Below are 21,192 nucleotides of genomic sequence, written 5' to 3' on the forward strand. Positions count from 1 at the left end.
TCCATAAGTGGTGGCTTATCTTATTAGCAGTCAACCAGCATCCATATTTCTGTATGAATTATGTCTGGGGTGAGGATATGATATGGGAATATGAAATTATATTTTACACATATTTAAAAGATGGGAATTTATTAAAACATGTCTTAATGGGGGTTTTATTAAGAGATTTTGTAAATTAAAATTGGATGTCACTGATATACGGCTGTCCTTGACAGACTAATAAAAGTTTATCATTGTCAAAAAAATTATTATTATATTACAGTACTTATATAGCGCCATCATATTACACAGCGCTGTACAATGTCCATAGTCATGTCACTAGCTGTCCCTCACAATCTAATGTCCCTACCATAGTCAAATGTCTATAATACAGTAAGGCCAATTGTGGGGGGGTAAACCTAACTGCATATTTTTGGGATGTAAGAGGAAAAGGGAGTACCCGGAGGAAACCCACGCAGACACAGGGACAACCTGCAAACGCCTTGCAGATAGTGTCTTGGCTGAGATTCCATCCTGGGACCCAGTGCTGCAAAGGCCAGAGTGCTAACCACTGAGCCACCGTGCTGCCCATTTTTGGGGTTCTAGCGCTCCTGATCTCCAGCAGAACCTTCCAGCAATTGCCAACTGCAGATCTTAGCTCCGGACCATACCTGTGCACGCTGTGTCTGCACAACCGAAATGTCCTATCAACTAAATCCTAAACTGGCCGAAAAGGAAAAACAAAATCTGAAGAGGAGGACTGATAATTAAGAATAGATACAAAAAGATGACATGGGAATAGCGGCCTAGTCACCATCTTGCACCTTTATAAATAGATTCAGATTAATTGTTCACACTGTTGGTGTCTGCGTTCATTACCTGTTTCACAGCTCATTCACTGTCAGGGAAGGAACAGGTGGAGGTGTCACTCCGGGTGGTCAGTCACATGTTAATCAGTGACAACTGCAAATAATAGCCACACATAGGGGGAGGGGAGGGGTAGAGGAGCCAAAATTCAACAATGGCCTGTTGTCTTATGTCACACAAATCATTAGCAGCTCATTTTCCATTTGTTTTAGCCATTTAGATGTTGCTCTGGTTGGTGCACATTAAAAAGCAATTACATCATTTAGATATCGATCCCTAGTGTTCTTTATAGCATTATTTAATAGGAGCTATTTTATTATTTTTTATTATGTTTTATATTTTTTTTGTGTTTTTTTTTGTGTATTTATATATATATATATATATATATATATATAATTTAACATATGAGAGGGATCATTTTTATGTATATTTGGGTATCCATGTTCACATGTGCATGCTAATCGCTTTGACATATTTAAATATAAAAACATTTTCTGCTTATGCATTACATTTTCCGCACATGAGTATCTGGTGTTACTGTTGTTACTTTTGTGCTCAACATGTATTTTTCTATGAGTCATTTTGTCAAAGTGATCAGTGTGCAAGTGTTGCATATAATTATAATTTCTCTATTTATATAAATTATTTTTGAATATAAAGGTATTTGTATATTTTACCTTTTTGTACTCTTACGTAATGATTGTTGTTGTGATGGATGCCCTTGAAAATCCTTTCCTTTTTTAACCAGTTTCCTGATTAATTTTTACATTTGTGGACCCGTCCTGAAACACAAAATGATTCAGTGGGTGTGAGTACATCAGTACACCCCGGAGTTCTGCCTGAGCTGTGTTCCAACAATGACCCTTAGTTATGAGCGTTGTTGTGCACCCTCATTATGCAGGTCAATCGTGTGGATGGAAAGCCCAAAGCATCACATCAAAAATAAATGTAGCGCACGTTGAGCATCTTGGCATACAGAAGTGCATTACCATGGTGGTGGTGCAATGTGTGAAAAGCACAATGTTCATTCTCACTCATTTGTTCATCAATGTTCCAGGGCGGATTGATGATCAATATCCTGGGGGACACTGTAGACATGCTGGTTTTTCACATGACTGTTCATCTCGGGTGACAATTACCTGATGGCTGTATGTAGTTTATGCGTCAGGACGGCTGAATTTTTAGCATAAAGCTACACTCAAGAACACTGTGATCTCATCATTGAGAAATGTCTATAACTAATCTTAGAATGCATTTATTTTCTATGTATGGGGCAATGTATGTTTAGGGTATGTATGGGGCAAACATAAATCAAATGCCAATACCAAAATATCAAAAAGAATAAAGAAATGAAACAAATGGAGTCTTGTTGTGTCTTTCCAACAGGAAGTAAAGGGATATCTACCCCGTCCCCAGGACAAAAATTGCTGCATTCCTTTAAGGTTAACATGAGCTGGTGAAATGTTGGAGATCCAGATAACTACTTATTACAGACAGCAGACCTCATACTTCCAATGCAATGCTGTTAGTTGGGGCAATCACAATGTTTGGGGGTTTTAATTATCTTTACAAACCCAAAAATTTGGGCTGGATACCTAGGTGATACAAAAAGGCAAAATAGAGTTAAAAAAAAAAGTGGAACTAAACTGAAAAATAAAAACAAAATCACACTTACCTTTAATTCCAAAGATCGTGCTGGAGCTTTCCTTGATCCAGTCCCAAACCGTTCTGGAATTCTTCTTCGTCCTGGCACGGAGGAAGCACCAGGTGCTGCCACCTTCGGTCAATTTCTTCCTTCTTCTTGCAATATCACTCGATCACACACTGTGATCGAACGAGATTGTGTTATGTAGTCTGCTGTATAGGGGAAAAAAAGCGAGCCAATCTCACTGTGCAAGCATGAGATCGGCATCTCTTTCCCTCTTGCCCCTTTGGGGATGCCAGAGAAGAAGCAGCCAAAAGCCTCCCGGGATGAATGATGTAGGTATCGCGGGAGGCTTTGCACTCCCATTCAGTCTTGTTCGCCACAGTAAAAATGGAGAAGTAAGGATTTTTTCTTTATATAAAAGATTTGTCTACTATTTTTATATAAAGTAAAAACATTGAGTTTAGGTCTTTACCAAATGCAGCCACCACACTAAGGACGGTTAGGTACATTATATCATGCTGGTTCTCGACCAGATACACTACTTTAATCTTTTTATGACTTAGATCCAATCAGACTGAGAAAAGGGAGAAACAAAGCCCCACCATTGTGCCACCCAACTAAAGAAGACTGAGAGTACCTTGTAATAGACAAATATTGCTGCCCCATATACTGATCAGCCAAAATATTATAACCCCTAACAGGTAAGTGAATGCCATGGATGATCTGACTATACTGACACATGGAGGGTGGGAAATAGAACATAGTCATTTCGTGAGGGTAATTTGTTAAGAAATGGTAATGTAAAGGGAAAATATTGGGCAAATGAAGGGATCTAGATGGCCTTAACAAGGGCTGAATTGCCTCTGGCATTCTCGCAAAAATTTCCTCGAACTTCCGATGGGTCCCCAAAATTTTGGCGAACCGATTTCGCAAACCAATTGGAAGTTCCAGGAAATCAGTACAGGAGGATTTCCAAGGCTGCATTCATTCATGCAGCCCTGGGAATCCTCCTGTGTGCGATCCCTGGCATTAGAGGTCCCCCTATTCAAAACCCTCTCCCTATTTTTTTAATTAAAATTTGACTTTGTTTGGCGAATTTACACCGGCCGTTCTCTCTTACAATTTAAGTAAGTAAGAATGGCCGAATTCGCCACGAGATGGAGTTTTAAAAACTCGCTCGATCATCCCTAATGGACGGATGACTGAGGCCAGAACATCTCCAAATACGCAAGTCTTGTTCCTGGTTAGTACCAATAGTGGTTCATAGAGGAAAACCAGTGTACTTGTCAGAAGAGCTACCATAACATAAATATTTACCAGTAGGAAAACAGGGAATTGAAATTATTGACATTCATTAATAAAATAGCACACAATGCATTACAATGGAACTCCAGACAAACTTATTTTGTACTTTTTGATAAAATGGGGTCAGAACATTTGCCATGGTAGAGCCAGCATTTGGGTTTGTATATGGCCATGTTCCTTCGGCACAGATGAATTTTTAATTCTAGTACAGAAATTGAAGGAAAATCTAAAATGTTTAAGTTGGAGGTAAAGGTTGGAGCTGCTCCCCCTTCACAATGGACAATGGACAATGGGGGAGTTTCCTCAGGTGACAACTGGTTGGATTCACATTTGGTGCATTGCATTACCACATCAACATTAATATAAATCATGTCACACATTGTGAGTTGTGGTAAGCCAGTCCAATGAATGTGCTGCCCATAAGGCCGAACCAACAAAAGTTAGACATGCATTATTTTTATTGTTAGGTTTTGGTGTAGTTCCATATGCCACTGAACTGGGGCAATACTACATGTGTAGCACCCCAATACAGAATGAATAGAGGTGGTAGTAAGCGGTTCTGTACTTCTCATTGCTGCCTGCAAATTCTGGTTATTTCGGAACCGGTACTGCATTGCGGCGACCGAACAGTACGCAAGGTGATAGCCATCACTTCTATATTGGTCAAGTGGCCTTCAGCCTGATGGTCATTTTATAGTTTATTATGTATCGTTCACCACTTGTAAAGTGGAGATTGCCATAGGCCACCATTAGGATCAGCATTGTCTGTGTCCAAAACCATGATCACCATAAAAGCAGGAATTAGTTGCCACAATGAAAGTCTATGAGTTTTAAAAACTTATGATCACTGCTATAAAAAGTGGCTGACCAATTACTTCATTCAAGTGAATGAAACTTCTAATCAAAGCCTTGATCAGCTATGTATAAAAATAATCTTTCCTTTATAAATATGGCATAATAACATTGGCAATCTGGGTTAAAAACAATCCAAAAACAGGGTAAACCCTCCCCTCCAAAAAATACCAGTGCAGAGTGTCTGACCCCGCTCACTGTCACTGCTAATACTTTTGTTCTTTGTTAAATTGCTTCTGGTGATTCATTAACAATGTTAAAGAGTTTTTTGTTTGAACGTTTGCCTCTGCGTCCCCCCCACCTGTTCCCAGCAACTGGCGTTCCTAGTGGTCTCTTTGTCATTGCCTGTACAATGGCTTGTAATGTACGGCTCGGACCGGTCACCTGCTCACGTACAGGACAGCTGTGCGGGGCTTATTATTTTTTCTGGGACAGTCCTGTTCGACCCCCTCCCTGGCCCTTTAAAAAAACCCAGCTAAAAAAGTAAAGTTTGCTCTGTCTATTAAGAACCTGGGCTGTGGATATGGATCGGTTATATTCAGGACAATATTCTTGTGACGTTTTCTTGGTCTCATTACTGCACAAAAATGTGCTATCAGTGATATATCCCCCCATCTGTCCCTAATTTGAATGGACTGTCTCTGTTTATAGCTGCAAACTGTCCCTGATTTGGAGGGAATGTCCCTCTCAATACCTTCCAACTGTCTCTCATTTAGAGGAATTGTCCCCCTTCATAATGTACCTTCAAACTGTCCCTGATTTGGAGTGACTATTTCTATTTATTTCTCCAAACTGTCCCTGATTTGGAGGAACCATCCCCTTCATACCTCTCAGCTGTCCCTGTTTTAGAGGAACTGTTCTTCTTTCAGATATTTTTCCTCTTTTATAAATAATGTTACTGCACATTCAAATGAATGGGCCACCAAACGCAATGCTCTTTCTTTCTAAAAAAGCAGGGCAAAGCTATACTTTCTACTTATTATTACATATCTCCACAATTCGGGAGGTAAGTACATGGGCAATAAAGAAGATGTCTCAGGCTGACACAAAACTTTAGAAAGGGAAGCAGGGGTTGTTAAATCACTGCAGGGAGGGTGAAACAAAGGAAGTCAAGCTGCAAAGCTGGAATGTTGGAAGGAGCGTGAGCTGAGCTGCTGAGTTACTTCCTTTGAAGGGTAGGGGTAACCATGCATCCCAAACGTACCGAATTCAGAGGGACTGTCCCTCTTTTGGCATTAATTAGCTCTACCCCTATTTTGTCCCGTTATCCTGAGTTACACATCGTTCTGAGCTAATGTATAATCAACATAAAAAAGAAATATTTTTACTGGCTAAAGTGTTGTAGTACTGCTGACTGCATTAGGTTCCTCTCAGCAATAATAATCCCCCCATCCCTGCAATCACAGTGCACTCTAGGTGATCTTATTATGGGAGTGCCAAAGCCTCACACAAGCTCGTGCAAATTCACTAAGGGCCCAGATACACTTTTTTTGCAGCATGGGGGGGGTAATGCATGGGTTTTATAAAAATTGTTATGTCTTATTATTCATTTATGCCCCCAACGCACTTACACTTCTATCTCACTATTCGATTCGACAGCTATTCCATCGAATAGTGAGAAATTCTCCGGGTGATCAAATGCTGAATTCGAACACCACTGAAGTAAATGGTGCGAGAATTCAGGGTTTTTTTAGGGTCTTTGAAGGGCTGCAAGAGCAATCAGATTGCTCTTGCAGCCCTTTACTAGTTGTATGTGTTCTTGGATAGTGCTACTACTATGTGTTTTTTTGGATAGAGTTTCCCTATCCAAGAACTATAGGTGATGATTGACTTGTTGACCATTCATCACCTGTAGTGCCCTGTGTTCTTGGATAGAGAAACTCTATCCGGGAACACATAGTAGTAGCACATTGCTATTGCAGCGCTGTACTATGTGTTCTTGAATAGAGAAACTCTATCCAAGAACACAGGGCACTGCAGGTGATGAATGGGGACCCATTCATCAACTATAGTGCCCGGAGATCCCGCAATGAGGTATTCCCACAATGACATTATGATTCCCCCGGCACAGGTCAGTTCAGCACAAGGGCCCACTATTGGCTATGTCCACCACTGTTGCTTGTGGTTCCCATCTGATATTTTTTTTTAACTACCATGCCTTGTTCTCTAATGGGTCTCTATGTGAAGGCTGCCATCTTGGTAGAGCAGGGCTTTGCTTCCTCATGTCAGAGCCTCCAGCAAGGAGAACATTGAACAGAATAGTGACACCATCAAACCCTGAGACTAGACAACAGTTCCTTAGATATAACACTACAGATATACAGCTATGATGTTGTAGGAAAGCCTAGGCACCCTCGCATACCACAAGGAGCCCTCTTGTGAGGAAACCGGTGAATCTTTTAGTCTACTGAATCATCTTTTTTAAATGTTCCCTCTAACAAAGTGCAGGCCCACTTTAAAGTCCGATACCCTGTGACTGATTTTGTCTTTATTTTCTAACAGCAAATAAATCCAAATGTGCATCCAGCTTGTGATCAGTCTCCTGGAAGGATACAAGACAAGGAGGCGAAGGCTGAGGTCATGTGAGGCGAGGAGAACGGGAGCCGGCGTCATGCACTTGTTTGTGGCTCACATTACAGGGATTAGCATTTCACGGGACATGTGCTGCTGGCTAGCACTCTGCACGAGGGGATGACAGAGGCTGGCAGCATCTATCTGCAGAGTACCATTCAGAGATCACCAACCCTCCCTAATGTCATTGCCATAAATAAATATGGAAATGTACCAAAACCTGCAACCTGTGTGCAACAGTTTAATGTTTTTGGGAATAATCGGGCCTGGATTTCTAGCACAAATGAAGGAACGCCTCTATTCTAGCATCACCTGCTTTTCGTAGAACATTTTCTTGTTTTACTGGTCCTAGTAGCTGAGTGGTGATGGGAAAAAATGTCCCATAACTGTACGGAGAGGAGTTACCTTATGACCCCTTTAAGTAAAAGCCTACTGTGCCTATTGGTATATTATTCGGCCCCGGCTATGAAACCATCAACGCACCACGAGATGTTCTTACTGTTAAAAAGTGGATTCTCTAGGATTCCTGCAACTTAAGTTAGATTGGTTGCATTGGTCTCCAATTTGTTAATTTGGCAAACTATTGTAAAAATTTGCAAGTGGCAAACAACTTTGTGAATGGGAATGTTATTGGCAGGGGTGATTGTATACACCGTGGACAGATTAACAACCACCAACCATTCGAAACACTGCCAATGTTGTACATGTAGCATCCCTTTTCTATAGTAAGGTCTCTTTAATTGTTAAAAAATAACCTTGCTCTATTTGAATGGGTATAAAATAATTTTCTGAATTGCATCAGGATACGAAACGTTATTAATGACAACAATACTTTTGTAATCAGGGATATCTGTGTCTAGTAAATAGGGTTTTTCATCCCAGTGACATTACCTTGGGATCAGCCTCCTTAAGTTGTTCACTTGTATTATGAACATACTAATGTGCTTTATATGATGTTGAATTAAACTTACCTTAATACAATTTTGTTTGCGAAAAAAACGTAATCTTTTCTTCCTCTTTAATTTCATGTATTCCCACTGGTGGCTAACTATGACGTGTAACAATATTAGAGGCTAGGTGGATCCTTTTTTTTACCTTTCTACTATTTGATTCCAGAAATATATTTAATACAATCTCTTCCTACAAGCTTAAAGTGTCAAAATAGCAGCAATATGAATTTGCCTTCAGCCAATATTCAATTTTAATGTGCCTATACATTTGGAAGATTGAATTGAATTGGTAATACCATTAGCATACTCATAATGATTTCTAATTGATTAAGATAAGGTAATTGCAGGAGATCACTGATAAATTATTAAATGATGCAATACAATCAAATTGATGGAATAAATTATGTTCTTTGGTTTGTGATTTGTATTCTGCTGGAGGATCACTTACTGAAATTAAAACACACAATAAAAGACCTGGAAGGGAATGTCAGATCCACCGCTTTATAAACAGACCCCTGGGTGTTCCCCTAACTTTCCTTCTTTTTATGGTCTCTATGCCTTATATATATATATATATATATATATTTATATATATATATATATAGCCATGAGCTAGTGGATGTAGGCTAAATTGCATTGTCCCTTACGCATCCCAGAAGACTTGGGAAGACTTCTTGTTGCCCACAGAAATGTCTGCAATGGACAGCTCTAGATTGAAGCTGTTTATTGGATCTTTTCATTTTTGCATGTGCAGTTTAATGAATTAAAAAAAACTCTTTCAAAGATAAAGTTCTGTAGCAGGACTGCCATTGAGGGTATGAGGGGGTTCAAGGAGTACCAGGCCTCAATAAAAAAAATTGACTTTTGCAATGCTGCAACTTTTAGACATAGGGAAGGAGTATGTTTGATAATATTTAAAATAAATGGTTGGTGATAGACTTATCTACATCAAACTAATCTCTTTTCTATGCATATTTCTAAATAATGAAAACATTATACTTCACCTTTAAGCATGCAGAAATATTAATTGAGTTAATCTGCCTTGGTCAGAGACCTCGCTAACAGATTCTTTTCCTCTTACATATTTGACCACAAAGGTTTACGGATAAGTAAATGATTAAGCTTCTCCTGGGTGCAGGTATGAGAATTAAACTTTCAGGCTTAGACCTTTAATAACCTGTCGCCACCGTTTCCAGTAGCAGGCTGCATAAAAATGTCATACTGTGTCGATTGCAATAAATGGAGTATACAACATTAGCTGGACATTTAAAGGAGATAATGAACGTGAAGGTTTTGTCCAAGAATGTTTGAAAGTATCATTGATCCAATGGACTCGGGCTATCCAGAAAATGGACATAAAGGCAAATGTTGCAGGACAGATTTATGAGTTGCAGAGCCACATTCCTATGGAAATGACAGCAACACTTTGGCTGTAAGTATCATTATATAATATTTTTTTAAAGATATATTGCAAAAAATTAGATTTATATTGGTGTTCAATGAGATGAGACAAGTAAATAATTTGGGAACTTCAGCATCACTGGTCTATCAGAGTTCTGTTATGTCCACCTTGGAATTTACCTCCTGCTGTGCGTTCAAAGTTCACCTTAGTGTTCTAACTGTAATAATAACCCCAAAGGGAACTCTTTATTCTTTGTTTTCTATATACACAGACTGTTCACCAGTCCCATATGAAGTTCATGTTACACCACAGGTGGATCATTTTTAGGACCCCACGCTTTGTATTGTAAATTTATTTTCAGTAATTTTGAAATAAAACAAATACTACTTAAATTGGTGGTCAATGGAAGGAAAAATGTACTGTGCATTAGTAGTTAGTGGGAAGGAGAATACATCTCATAATAAAGAATAATTCTGTCTTTGGTGATCAGTCAGAATTGCTCTGATAATGGTAGTCAGTAGGAAGAAGAGTGACCCTAACAATGGAGAAGATTTCCCCCTTCATAGGTGGTTAGTGGAAGGAAGAATGTCTCTAAGAATGGTGGTCAGTGAAAAGACGAATACCCTGTACATGATAGTTTTGGGAAGAGGAAAGTCCATCGTACTGGTGGTCAGTGGAAAGAATATCTCTGACATTGATGGTCAGCCAGTAGGCAGATGATTGTCTCTTGCACTGTCACTATTTACTTTGGTGGTCAGTGGGAAGAAGAAGCGCTAACAATGCACTTCACTTCTTCCCTTTGGGTTCCAGTCCAAGAATGTCATCAATGAACCTCCACAGATACAGAGTAAGTGTTGGCATCTTAAGAAATGTGTTATTGGGAGGTAAAATATTGGGGAAAAAACCTCAAAATCTAAAGCAGTCACCACACCTAACGACTGGTAATCAGCAGTAGATTACAATTCTGTTTTTGGGCTCAGATGCACTTTAAATACCTATTGCCTACTTGTAAAATTCATGTAAATTGAAGGACCCCTCATGACATGATTCATAAAATGATATATTATATAGCAGTACTTTTCTGCAATGTGATGGCAATGAAGCAAGAATGAAGCTTTTACTATTTAAGTGTCATAGAGAACGTCCGGCCAATGAATCTTATAGGACGATTGTTGACTTGGCATGCCATAGTCACTGTTACCCTTTTTATAATTTGATAATTGTATACCAGGAGAATGTGGCAGCTGCTAAACAGCCATCAAACGTACAGTAAAGTGTCAAAATAGCTTTTAGGCCACTCGTTGAATCTGATGGCCTGCATTCTATAGTGATGGCATTTTTACAGTCTAAGGGTTAGATTTTTTTTTTTTTATTTCAATAATAAGAAAGTGTGTCTACTCCCTCCTAGAGCTAATAAAGAATAGGAGTACCAGGCTTGCCAGATGAAACCTTTGTAAGTATTCAGTGAACATTAGGCCCCCTACTCATGTCCATACCAGTCCCCATAACCCCTGGATAGATAACTGGTAGATTCTGTAGGGTTGTTCCCCATTAGGGGAACCATTAAAGGAGCACACCCTCTTTTTAGACACACATCAAGCAACAACCCATTAAGGGAGTATACCCTCTTTACAGACATTCATACTAGGACTCTTTGGGACACCATTCTCAGGTTGGTTTGCTGCCAGATGGAGCCATATGTGCTACCTATCATGGCCACCATTAGAAACTGGTTTTAGGAGATATCGCAGGGACACTTGGGAGCCACCTCCAAAGAATTCTCATCAAATGTAACACTGTTCCAGTAATGTGATCCCCCAGGACCCTCTATTTGTGCTTCCTTCTCTAGGAACACATTAACCACTGTTGGGTAAATATGCAGGGGGTTAATATTTACTCTTCTATAGGAAAAGTTATTACAAAATGTCAAGAACTGTTTTGTGCCTCTTGGTTAACTGATCACTAATTGTACAATAAAAAGTGAAAGTTGCATAAAGCATATTGGGCAAATGGCAGATGAATTCACCACCAAACTATAGGCAGAAATGTCCTCATCAAGGTTTCTTTTTCTACTTTAGATTAAGATTTATTTTTGTGTTCTTAGCAGAATGTTTCTTAAATTATTTAAACATATATACATAGATTAAAATTTTTTCCCAATTTCTTCCAATTTTAGGCTCATGTAGAACACAAAGCAAAATGAAGACTTTCCATAATTCAGGAATTGTTCATATATTATTATACTTTTCTATTGCACAAATTACATCATTCACCGGTAAGTATTAGTGCTGTAGTTTCCATACAACTTCTGGAAGAAGACAGCCCAAAATCATCTAAATTTTAAAATATCTGACTGGTCAGACAAGAAGCCTACAAAAACCAGAACTGCACTCCTAATCCTGAGATCAAATCTACGGCATATTGTCATGGTTTACTGAAGAAATCTGGGTTGTTGCCTTTATTGCAATCCTTTTTTGGAAAATGTTTAGGGAGACAAAGTAAACAAACAAGGCACAACGTATAAAAGCTCAAAATCATGTAGGGTGTCCTTGAGAATGCAGGTCAGCCTATTGCTTATCATTGTCCAGTTGAGTTTTGCTTTTAGTGCAATAAAGATGGTAGTGGCTGATTTCCAAGATTTGGCTAAAGTGATTCTAGCTGCCAAAAAAAAGGAAATAACAGAGCTTTTTGGAACATTTGAGCTAAGGCATCTCAGTGGTACTCACTAGTTCTCCCTCTGGACTGGGCGACAGTGTGGTGTTAGGCCCCCTAGAAACAGGGGTGCAGTGGGGCGGGCATGGCTGTTTTCTCACTTTTTTTGGTAATGAGCACGCGTGCCCACTCTTATTGTGCAACGGATTCTTTGGTGGTCCAAGGCTGTAGCCGGTCTGCCCCCCCATGAGGTCAGGAGAAGGACCCTGCTGGGGGGTGCACACCTGCCAGAGCAGCGAACCATATCTCCCGTATGAAATTTCTGGCTCAGGACGGTGGGCGGGTTGTCTCTCTGAACACAACCACCGAGTGGGCGGGTTCTGGTATCATGAAGTCACTCTGGAGGAAGTTTCTTCCCCTTTGAGTGACACATAGGGAGGGGTGTAGTGGGGCGGGCATGTACCGTGCCCCCCTTTTTTTTTTACAACTACACCCCTGCTGGGCAGATTGCAGGGCAGAACCACCATATGTGCATAAAATAAAGGGCCGATGTCCATGGACAGCATCGAACAAGTCTGGCCTGCACCATATACCACCTTTATACTGTTTTATAATTAGGCTCCACCAAACCACTCGTCTACCTCCCAGACTTTACCTAGATCTTTTTCCCAAAGCTGCATATATGGAGAATTGGAATGAAAGAGCACAAAAAGATATATGACCCCTTGCATCAGTAATGGATTTGCAAGTACTCTCAATAGCAGTCATGGTGTAAGGGGGTGAGCCTTGAGCAGTTTTGGAATGCACAAAGGATGATAGCCATTCATACCAGAAGTACTCTAGGCTTGGGAGTTCCAAGGTCCTGATTAGATGTTAGGAAATGAGGATTGATCCACTGAAAATGAGGTCCCCTACTTTATTGGTCCCCAACCTCTTGGAACTTACGGACCACTAAATGCACAGACTCCAGACCCGCATGTGCGTGGAGCTGGGTGTCACTAAAGGGAAGAAACATCCCCCAGAGTTATGTACCCAGAACCCCCCAACTCTCCCATGGCAGGTCTCAGCCTGTCCAGAGACACAACCTGCCCACCACCCGGAGCCTGGGATCCCTATGGTAAACGTGGTCCACTGCTCTGGCTGGTGCGCCCCCCCTCCTTCTTCTGACCCTGCTGGGGGGTCCACCAGCCAAAGCCGTGGCCCACCTGTCAGACGGCCGGAGGGCTTGGGGAACCCTGCCCTACTTGAAAAAAAATTTTACCCATAATTTAAAAGGAGAGGGCTGTAATCCCGGGACAATAACAGAACCAGAGGAGAATGTAATGAGCAGATGTTAGGGTGAATTTGTAATACTGACAGCCTTGCTGAGAGTGTAGGCAAACCTGGGAGCTGTTCTCTTTAGTAAAACAACTCTATTGCATTTAAACTATTAGATCCCTAAATGAATATTGTTCTATATTTTGTTTAGTTTTAGTGTTTTGCATGAACTACACAGTGGACCCAAAGGTGGGCAGCATTGCTGGTGGTACCTGGATCACCATAAAGTTTAATGGTAAGATATGGTCACATGATAAAATTGAATTTGTCCATTGACTTTTGCTTTTAGTAAGTTTCACAGAGCAGAAGGAATGCAAGCTCCTGTGGTCAAACTCTGGTCATTGGACTTTTATATTGACTAAGAGAAACGTTGCAGAGACCCAAAGTGTAAATGGATCCCATGATCATTTATTCAGTAGTAGTGCATAATGTGTTCTGTGAACTTTATTTGGAGCAACCTACAACACATTGCCATTCTGCAGTAGTTGGATGATGGGCCATTTGTTCAATCATCATTATCGTAACAGGACATGCCTTCTTTTAACATTACCCTGTCCTGGTCAGACTACAGCCCCTGTATGTACTACTCAAATTCTACAAAGGCTGAATGCTGTACAGAAAAAAAAAAATCACAAAACATTTAAGGAATCATGTTTGGACCTGGTTCAATACCAACTTGTTCATCCACCTTTTTCTCATATGTTCCCTCTCCTGCAGAGGGAAGCTACTGACCGAATCTTCAAAAGTATGTCAGATACTTGTGACCCCCGTAACAGTGCTGTGGTTCTGCCCTCTGATTGTTACGAAATTTGTGTGTTCCAGGGATGTAGAAGTAGCAGGGGGAAGCACAGGGCACATTGAGGGGTGACAGGTATCAAACACACCTGCAAACATTCTTTTGACCATAATTTAAAAAACATTTTCAAAATTGCTATTCTTCCTCACCAATTTCTTCCATACCAAGCTATCTTCTAGTTATGGAAGCATCTGTTTGGTATTTGGTATTTGGTATTTGGATCTACATGACCCACATTTTTTTTTCTCCTTGGCAGACAGCAGCTTGTATAACAGCGTCCTTCAGTATTTTGGTCATGGCTCCCCTCTTGAAGTGCACATGACAAATTCAGAAAGCCCTCCTATATATTGTGACGTTCTCCCTTTATATTCCCCGTCATCCTCTGTTACATGTAAAACAAGGTAAGATATTTCCTTTGGGGTGTTTTGCAATACGCAAAAGAACAAAAACATGGCAGCAGTTTTGAGCAGTTTTATCAACATGGAAGTAGTTCAATTATATATAAATAGTTTTATTGAAAGTCTACTTTTTAATGCTGTAATTACTGACAATTACCTTATAAAAAGATTGTTCAAGCAAATATTCATAACTTTGTCTCTCTTATTGGAAACACCTGAACAGTAGCAAGCAGAACCAATCTATTTACAGAGCCTAGCTATAAAAACCTGCAGAACACAGAAAAGTAAACAAGCTTTAATGAATGTTTACATTTTATTACTAGAATTACCAACATTTACATTAAAAAAAAGTTGGATAAAGAAACAGTATATTTACCTTATATATTATCATTCCTACTGGAAACGCCTTAGCAGTAACAATAAAAGCATTTTATGTCCTGAACCAGAAAAAAAACATGAAACACAGAAAAAGTAAACTAAAGCTACAATACTAGATTTCACCAACAGGTGGCTGACAGGCTGGATCCTACGGTAGTTATATATGTGAAAGCTGCAATACTAGATTTTACCAACAAGTGGCTGACATTAGTGAGGGTCCTACTGATATATGTGAAAACTGCAATACTAGATTTCACCAACAGGTGGCTGACAGGCTGTATCCTAGTTATATATGTGAAAGCTGCAATACTAGATTTTACCAACAAGTGGCTGACATTACGGAGGGTTCTAGTGATATATGTGAAAACTGCAATACTAGATTTCACCAACAGGTGGCTGAGATTAGGCAGGGCCCTAGTTATTTATGTGAAAGCTGCAATACTAGATTTCACCAACAGGTGGCTGACATGTTTTATTGTTGCAAACAGATCAGCAGGACGAGAAGCTGTGTACGAGGTCTCTGTATTCCATGGTGGACAACAGATCACACAAGTGGAAAAAGTGTTCTTTCAGGTGAATGCTTGCTATTTAGTTGGTTAACAATGATGTGTTGGAAAGCATATACAAACATGTTAAGATTAGTAAACAAATACTGTCACATGTACAACATTTAAATAGCAATCACCCAATGTGGTGTGCTATAAAAATCACAAATATTTTACTCCAACCATTCATATTGATATTTCCTCTAATATCCCGACGCGTTTCACAGTTGCTTCCTCAGGCGATGAAGATGGTTTCAAAAAACAGACAAGCACTATAGTTTTTTTTTAATTAATATTTTTACTCTTTGCTCTTATTATTTGCTCTTTTAATAAATAGAACAAGAGGTCAGGCACACTCATCGGCAAGATTGGCACGGACCCCCAGCTGGCAGGAACACATTCCCTGATCCTCCAGCAAGCGGCATTGTGCTGGCAGGAGCTCCAACACAAAGGCGCACATTGTGCTCAATGTAACCAGGAATGTGACTCATTAACTTCATTTAAGATGGCATGCAAATACTTTTCTTAATAATCCGAAAAATTTCTAATGCTACCACGGCTGCCTGTGAGGCTTCTGCTGCCCACCAGGGGGACCTCCAGAACCCATGTGACTTGTGTCTCACTTGATTAAATAATAATCGCTTTATTGTCGATTAAAAGCTGAAGATTAACTCTTTGGCAGCAAAGAGTACCTGTAGTTTTTTATCCTTTTATGAAGTTTTTAGGTTTTTCCCATTTGCTATTTGCTATTTCCTCCCATTGCTTGTTAATGCTACAGAATCTAATTGGCTGTCAGAGCTGCAGTTCCATATGACAGTCTGTGTGTTGTTCTGGAGGGAATTACGTAAATGAGTCAAATGCACTTGGACACTAGTTTCTTGTAAATACACAGTCACATCTTGTGAAACCTAGCTCAGCTTTTTGACTGCTTGAGCTATTGAGCTTTGTGAACGATGGGTGATTTTGGAGGAGAAGGTTTGGAGAAACTGGAAAATAAAAAGAGGTCATACTGAATATTTAAATCACACATGATGAGATTAAAAAAATATATGTTTGCTTTATCTTTTTGTTTTTTTTTTATGTTTAGTAATGCTATTGTTTAAAAAATGTATATTTTGCCTACAGCTCTCACTGCTGGAGACTCCTGTGATTTATGATGTCAGCCCATCCAGTGGAGTGCCTGGTAAGATGGGGAAAACCTTCTTCATTTATGGAAAATGACCCTAGGGTAACAAACCGAGTAAATCATATTATTACAAAAAAATAAAAAAAACTGAAAGGCCCATATTGGGCTGCAGGGGTGCTTTCAGTAAACTTACTGGGCTGCCCTTCCCCATATCTTAAAGTTCCAACATTGCAAAGTCAAGCTCTTTTGATTGGGGCCCAGTTCAGAAAGAACCCTTGGTTCCCCCAATGGCAGCCCTCATTTCAATTCCTAGTAAATCTATGACTCGTGGCCACACCTAGTGGCCAACCTCAGAAGTGCACAGATGTGACAATAGGAACGGCTATTAGTATATAGGTAGTACACAACATACGTACATCTGCCTACTTCCCTGCTCCCTCGTGTGCAGGACGTAGGCTTGGAGGGGGAGAGGCAGTTTGCATGACTTGCAGGAGAAATCTTTTGCTAAACAGAGCTGAGACTGAGCTCTTCTACAAGCTCTTGTAACTTTTTAATGACCAAGACAAACTCTGCAGTTGTTTCTTTTTGCATATCAAACCACAGCTTGTTCCAGGAGTTAATGAATGTCTAGGCTCCATACATTTTTTTTTTGTGAATAACTCACAGTGAGGATTTTTTACAGTAACTGACACCATGCTGCCTAATAATATGTTGAGACAAACATCTGTCCTAATTGTATTTATAAAATAATATACCTGTTCCAACTTACATACAAATTCAACTTAACAACAAACCTGCAGTGCCTGTCTCCTTTGTAACCCAGGGACTACCTGTAAATAAAAATTCGGAATGAATCTAGAGAGAATTGACAGGGGAATCATTTATAAATAGAGCCCATGGTATTGTTCTATAGGTTGCAATCAGCTTAAAATAGCAATCAAAGATACAAATATCTCCAAAAGTACAGAATCTATTAACATTGATCATTTTTATTGATCTGAGATCTGACCAATGCACAGATATATTTCTGATCCATCAGAAGTGACCACCAGATTTTCACCTTGGTGGATGGCTTTTGGTCATATGGTTGGATGGTGAAAAATAATTCACCTTAAGTATTTCATTTTGCCCACATATACAGGCAGTTTGCATTTCAAAGACTTCAGTGGCAGACTTCTAAGAACGTTCACGTTGGAATTCACAATCCATACCTGTGCTCTATTTGATCCCATCCATTGTCACAGCTGTGAAAAAAAAAGATGTATACTAAATTCACCATTTATAAACCAGGGAATCTGACATTCCCTGGTGGGAATAAAATACTGCCATTAAAACATATGGACCTGGAAGATTCCCACTAGAGATTGCTTATGGTAATGCCAGATTCCTGATTTTAATATTAGAACCCTAAAAGAGCCAAAAGTGTACAATTTACAATATTTTCACAATATGTGTTCTTAAATCTCACCTTTTGAATTGTAATGTTCTGCTGATGCAAGTGTTTTTTTGTCCTGTAGGGGGCATCATAAGGATTTCTGGAAAAATCATGGCTGAACACATTGAAAACTATGACTTTGATACAGATTACATTGAGGGGTATGGCTGTGTGATATTCTGTTTATTGTATTAGGAGAGATTGCTCTGACACATCCACCCCAATTATTCAATGCAATGCAGCAAAACTTACCTACAGAAAAATGTACATTGGAGGATGGCTTTTATATTTACTTGTATAGGGTAACTATGCAACTGCTTTATTCTAAGGCAGTGCAGAAATGGAATACTCAATTATAAGGCAGATGATGCAATTCTCTGCTTAGGTATAAGAGGAACCCCACTAGGTCCCTTTCTCTATCTTAGTTTTATTATAAGGGACAAGGGGGGCAATAAATGAAGGTATACTGGAAGAATGGGGTATGTAAAGGTGTGAGGCTTCAGTTGAACTTTAAACATTTATCACTGATGGGTGGTGGGGGAAGGCTTGATACTGCTGCTTTAATGCTGCATCTTTCTGAGTTACTATAGACACATTGCTTCTCTTACCAAACTGTGTTAAGCATCTGTCAGTAAAGAGCACTACATTGGGAAAACAGGAAGGAATATTTTGGCTGGGAGAATGCAGTATTCAAAGACAATGATGTGAGTCATCAGTTTGGCTTTAAACAGGTATCACTGATAGGTGGTGGGGGAAGACTTGATACTGCTGCTTTATTACTACAACTGTGTAAAATACTGTGGACACATCCCTTGTTTTACCTGTATTAATCAGCTCTGTCAGGACAGAGCACTGCATTGGGAAAACAATAAGCAACATAGGGGATAAGATATTAAAAGACAAAGGTGTGAGGCTTCAGGTGGGCTTTAAACAGGTATCACTGATAGGTGGTGGGGGAAGCTTGATATTGCTGCTTTATTACTACAACTGTGTGAATTACCTGGCTTACTGTGTTTTACCTGTATTAATCAGCTCTGTCAGGACAGAGCACTACATTGGGAAAACAGGAAGCAGCATAGGGGATAGTATATTAAAAGGCAAAAGTGTGGGACTTCAGTTGAGCTTTAAACAGTTTTCACTGATAGGTGGTTAGGGAGGGCTTGATACTGCTGTGGTATTATTACAACTGTGTGAAATATTGTGGACACATCCCTTGTTTTACCTGTATTAGTCAGCTCTGTCAGGACAGAGCACTACATTTGGAAAACAGGAAGCAACATAGGGGATGGGATATTAAAAGACAAAAGTGTGAGACTCTTGTTGGGCTTTAAACACTTATCACTGATAGGTGGTGAGGGAAGGCTTGATACTGCTGTGGTATTACTACAACTACGTGAATTACTGTGGACACCTCTCTTGTTTAACCTGTGGTAAACACAGATTTACCTAAAGGTGTGAGGCTTCAGTTAAGCTATAAACAGTGATCACTGATGGGTAGTCGGATAAGGTTTCATACTGCTGCTTTAATACTGCAGCTATGTAAATTAGTGTGGACACGCCTCCTCTGTTACCTGTGTTAATCAGCCCTGCCAGGACACAGCACTACATTGGGGAAAAATTAAGCAAAATAGAGGATAGAATATTTAAAGGCAAAGGTGTAAGACTTCAGTTGGACTTTAAAAATTTTTTACTAATGGGTGGTGGGGGAAGGCTTGATTTTGCTGTTTTAACATTGCAGTCATGTGAGTTATTGTAGACATGTCCCTTCTTTTATCTGACTGTGTTTATAAGCTTTCTGAGGACAAAGCACTGGATTGAGAAAGCAGAAAGCTATATTTTTAACGAGAGAATAGGATATTTAAAGTTAAAAGATGTAAGACTTCAGTTGGGCTTTAAATAATTATCACTGATGGGTGGTGGGTGAAGCCTTGATACTGCTGCTTTAATACTGCTTCTTTGTGAGTTATTGTAGACTTGTCCCTTCTCTTACCTGTGTTAATCAGCTGTCAGGACACTCTAATTGGAAAGTGGGTTAGAAAATTTCTACTGAGAAATGGGGTATTTAAAAATAAAGGTGTGAGTCTTCAGGTTGGGCTTTAAACAGTCATCACTGATGGGAGGTGGGGGAAGGCTTGATACTGCTGTTTTAGTATTGCATGTATTTTTTCTGCATGTCAATGTTTTTTTTCAGCCCAGTGATTATGGAATCTGTATTGGATGGATGGTTCTCACTCTGCTCATTAGCTAACCGGACCTCTGATAGCATGTAAGTAATATAGGGGTTAAAATTGACTATGGCTGGGTGTATATTAGGTCCAGTCTACCCAAAATGATCATCTAGAATGAGATACTGTAGGGTTATATTAGATACATTGCAGCTACAGACCATGTGAGTTTTGTAAGGTTAAGGGTCAGCTCATACCTGTGCTGTTTACAGACTGCAAGAGGCTCGTATTAAGTCCTATTCAAATACTTGCTTGTATTTAAAAATTAGTCAATATTTGTAGATTAGTCAGTAGAGGGCACTCTCAAGTTGACAATGACGTTTTTGCAACAATTCTTACTCTGAAGGAAGTATAAGTAAAGCACTGCTATTGTACAGAATAGTAATAGAAAAGTAGGAAGTAGAGGCTGCCTATGTAATGAAAAAACATGTCTGTCGTAAGTCCATACACTTTATCATTAAAAAAGAACAGGGCTCCTCTAAGGATTTTGTCTTGTCCAGATACCCAATACGTGTAGAGAACGGGAACGGAACACTGATGTGCAGGACAGAAGGAAACTATATTGGTGAGCAAAATAATTTTTTTTACAACATGGCTGGAGACAGGGAGGTGCAAAGTGTGCCACTTCACGAGAGTCCTGGCCCGTCCTCAGCCAACAGAGCGCCCAAGTCAATTCAGCATGGGGCCTCTAGGTCAGTTGTGCATAGGGGATCACTGTTGGCTACATCCACCACTGTTTTCCAATA

At 39.7% G+C, this 21,192-nt stretch overlaps 1 protein-coding gene across 1 annotated transcript in view; it reads left to right on the top strand.

Annotated features, from left to right (window-relative positions):
- Positions 1 to 9,366: 9,366 nt before the first annotated feature.
- The window catches only part of PKHD1 (PKHD1 ciliary IPT domain containing fibrocystin/polyductin), a 155,886-nt gene continuing 144,060 nt past the window's right edge, over positions 9,367 to 21,192 (top strand). The window contains exons 1-9 of the mRNA XM_072410067.1: positions 9,367 to 9,604; positions 11,751 to 11,849; positions 13,695 to 13,778; positions 14,596 to 14,740; positions 15,604 to 15,688; positions 16,786 to 16,843; positions 18,304 to 18,382; positions 20,413 to 20,487; positions 20,947 to 21,011. Of these exons, the coding sequence (XP_072266168.1) occupies positions 11,774 to 11,849; positions 13,695 to 13,778; positions 14,596 to 14,740; positions 15,604 to 15,688; positions 16,786 to 16,843; positions 18,304 to 18,382; positions 20,413 to 20,487; positions 20,947 to 21,011 (667 nt within the window). The 5' untranslated portion in view covers positions 9,367 to 9,604; positions 11,751 to 11,773. The remainder of the gene's footprint in view (positions 9,605 to 11,750; positions 11,850 to 13,694; positions 13,779 to 14,595; positions 14,741 to 15,603; positions 15,689 to 16,785; positions 16,844 to 18,303; positions 18,383 to 20,412; positions 20,488 to 20,946; positions 21,012 to 21,192) is intronic.

Source organism: Pyxicephalus adspersus, chromosome 4 (genome assembly GCF_032062135.1).
Source record: "Pyxicephalus adspersus chromosome 4, UCB_Pads_2.0, whole genome shotgun sequence".
NCBI lineage: Eukaryota > Metazoa > Chordata > Amphibia > Anura > Pyxicephalidae > Pyxicephalus > Pyxicephalus adspersus.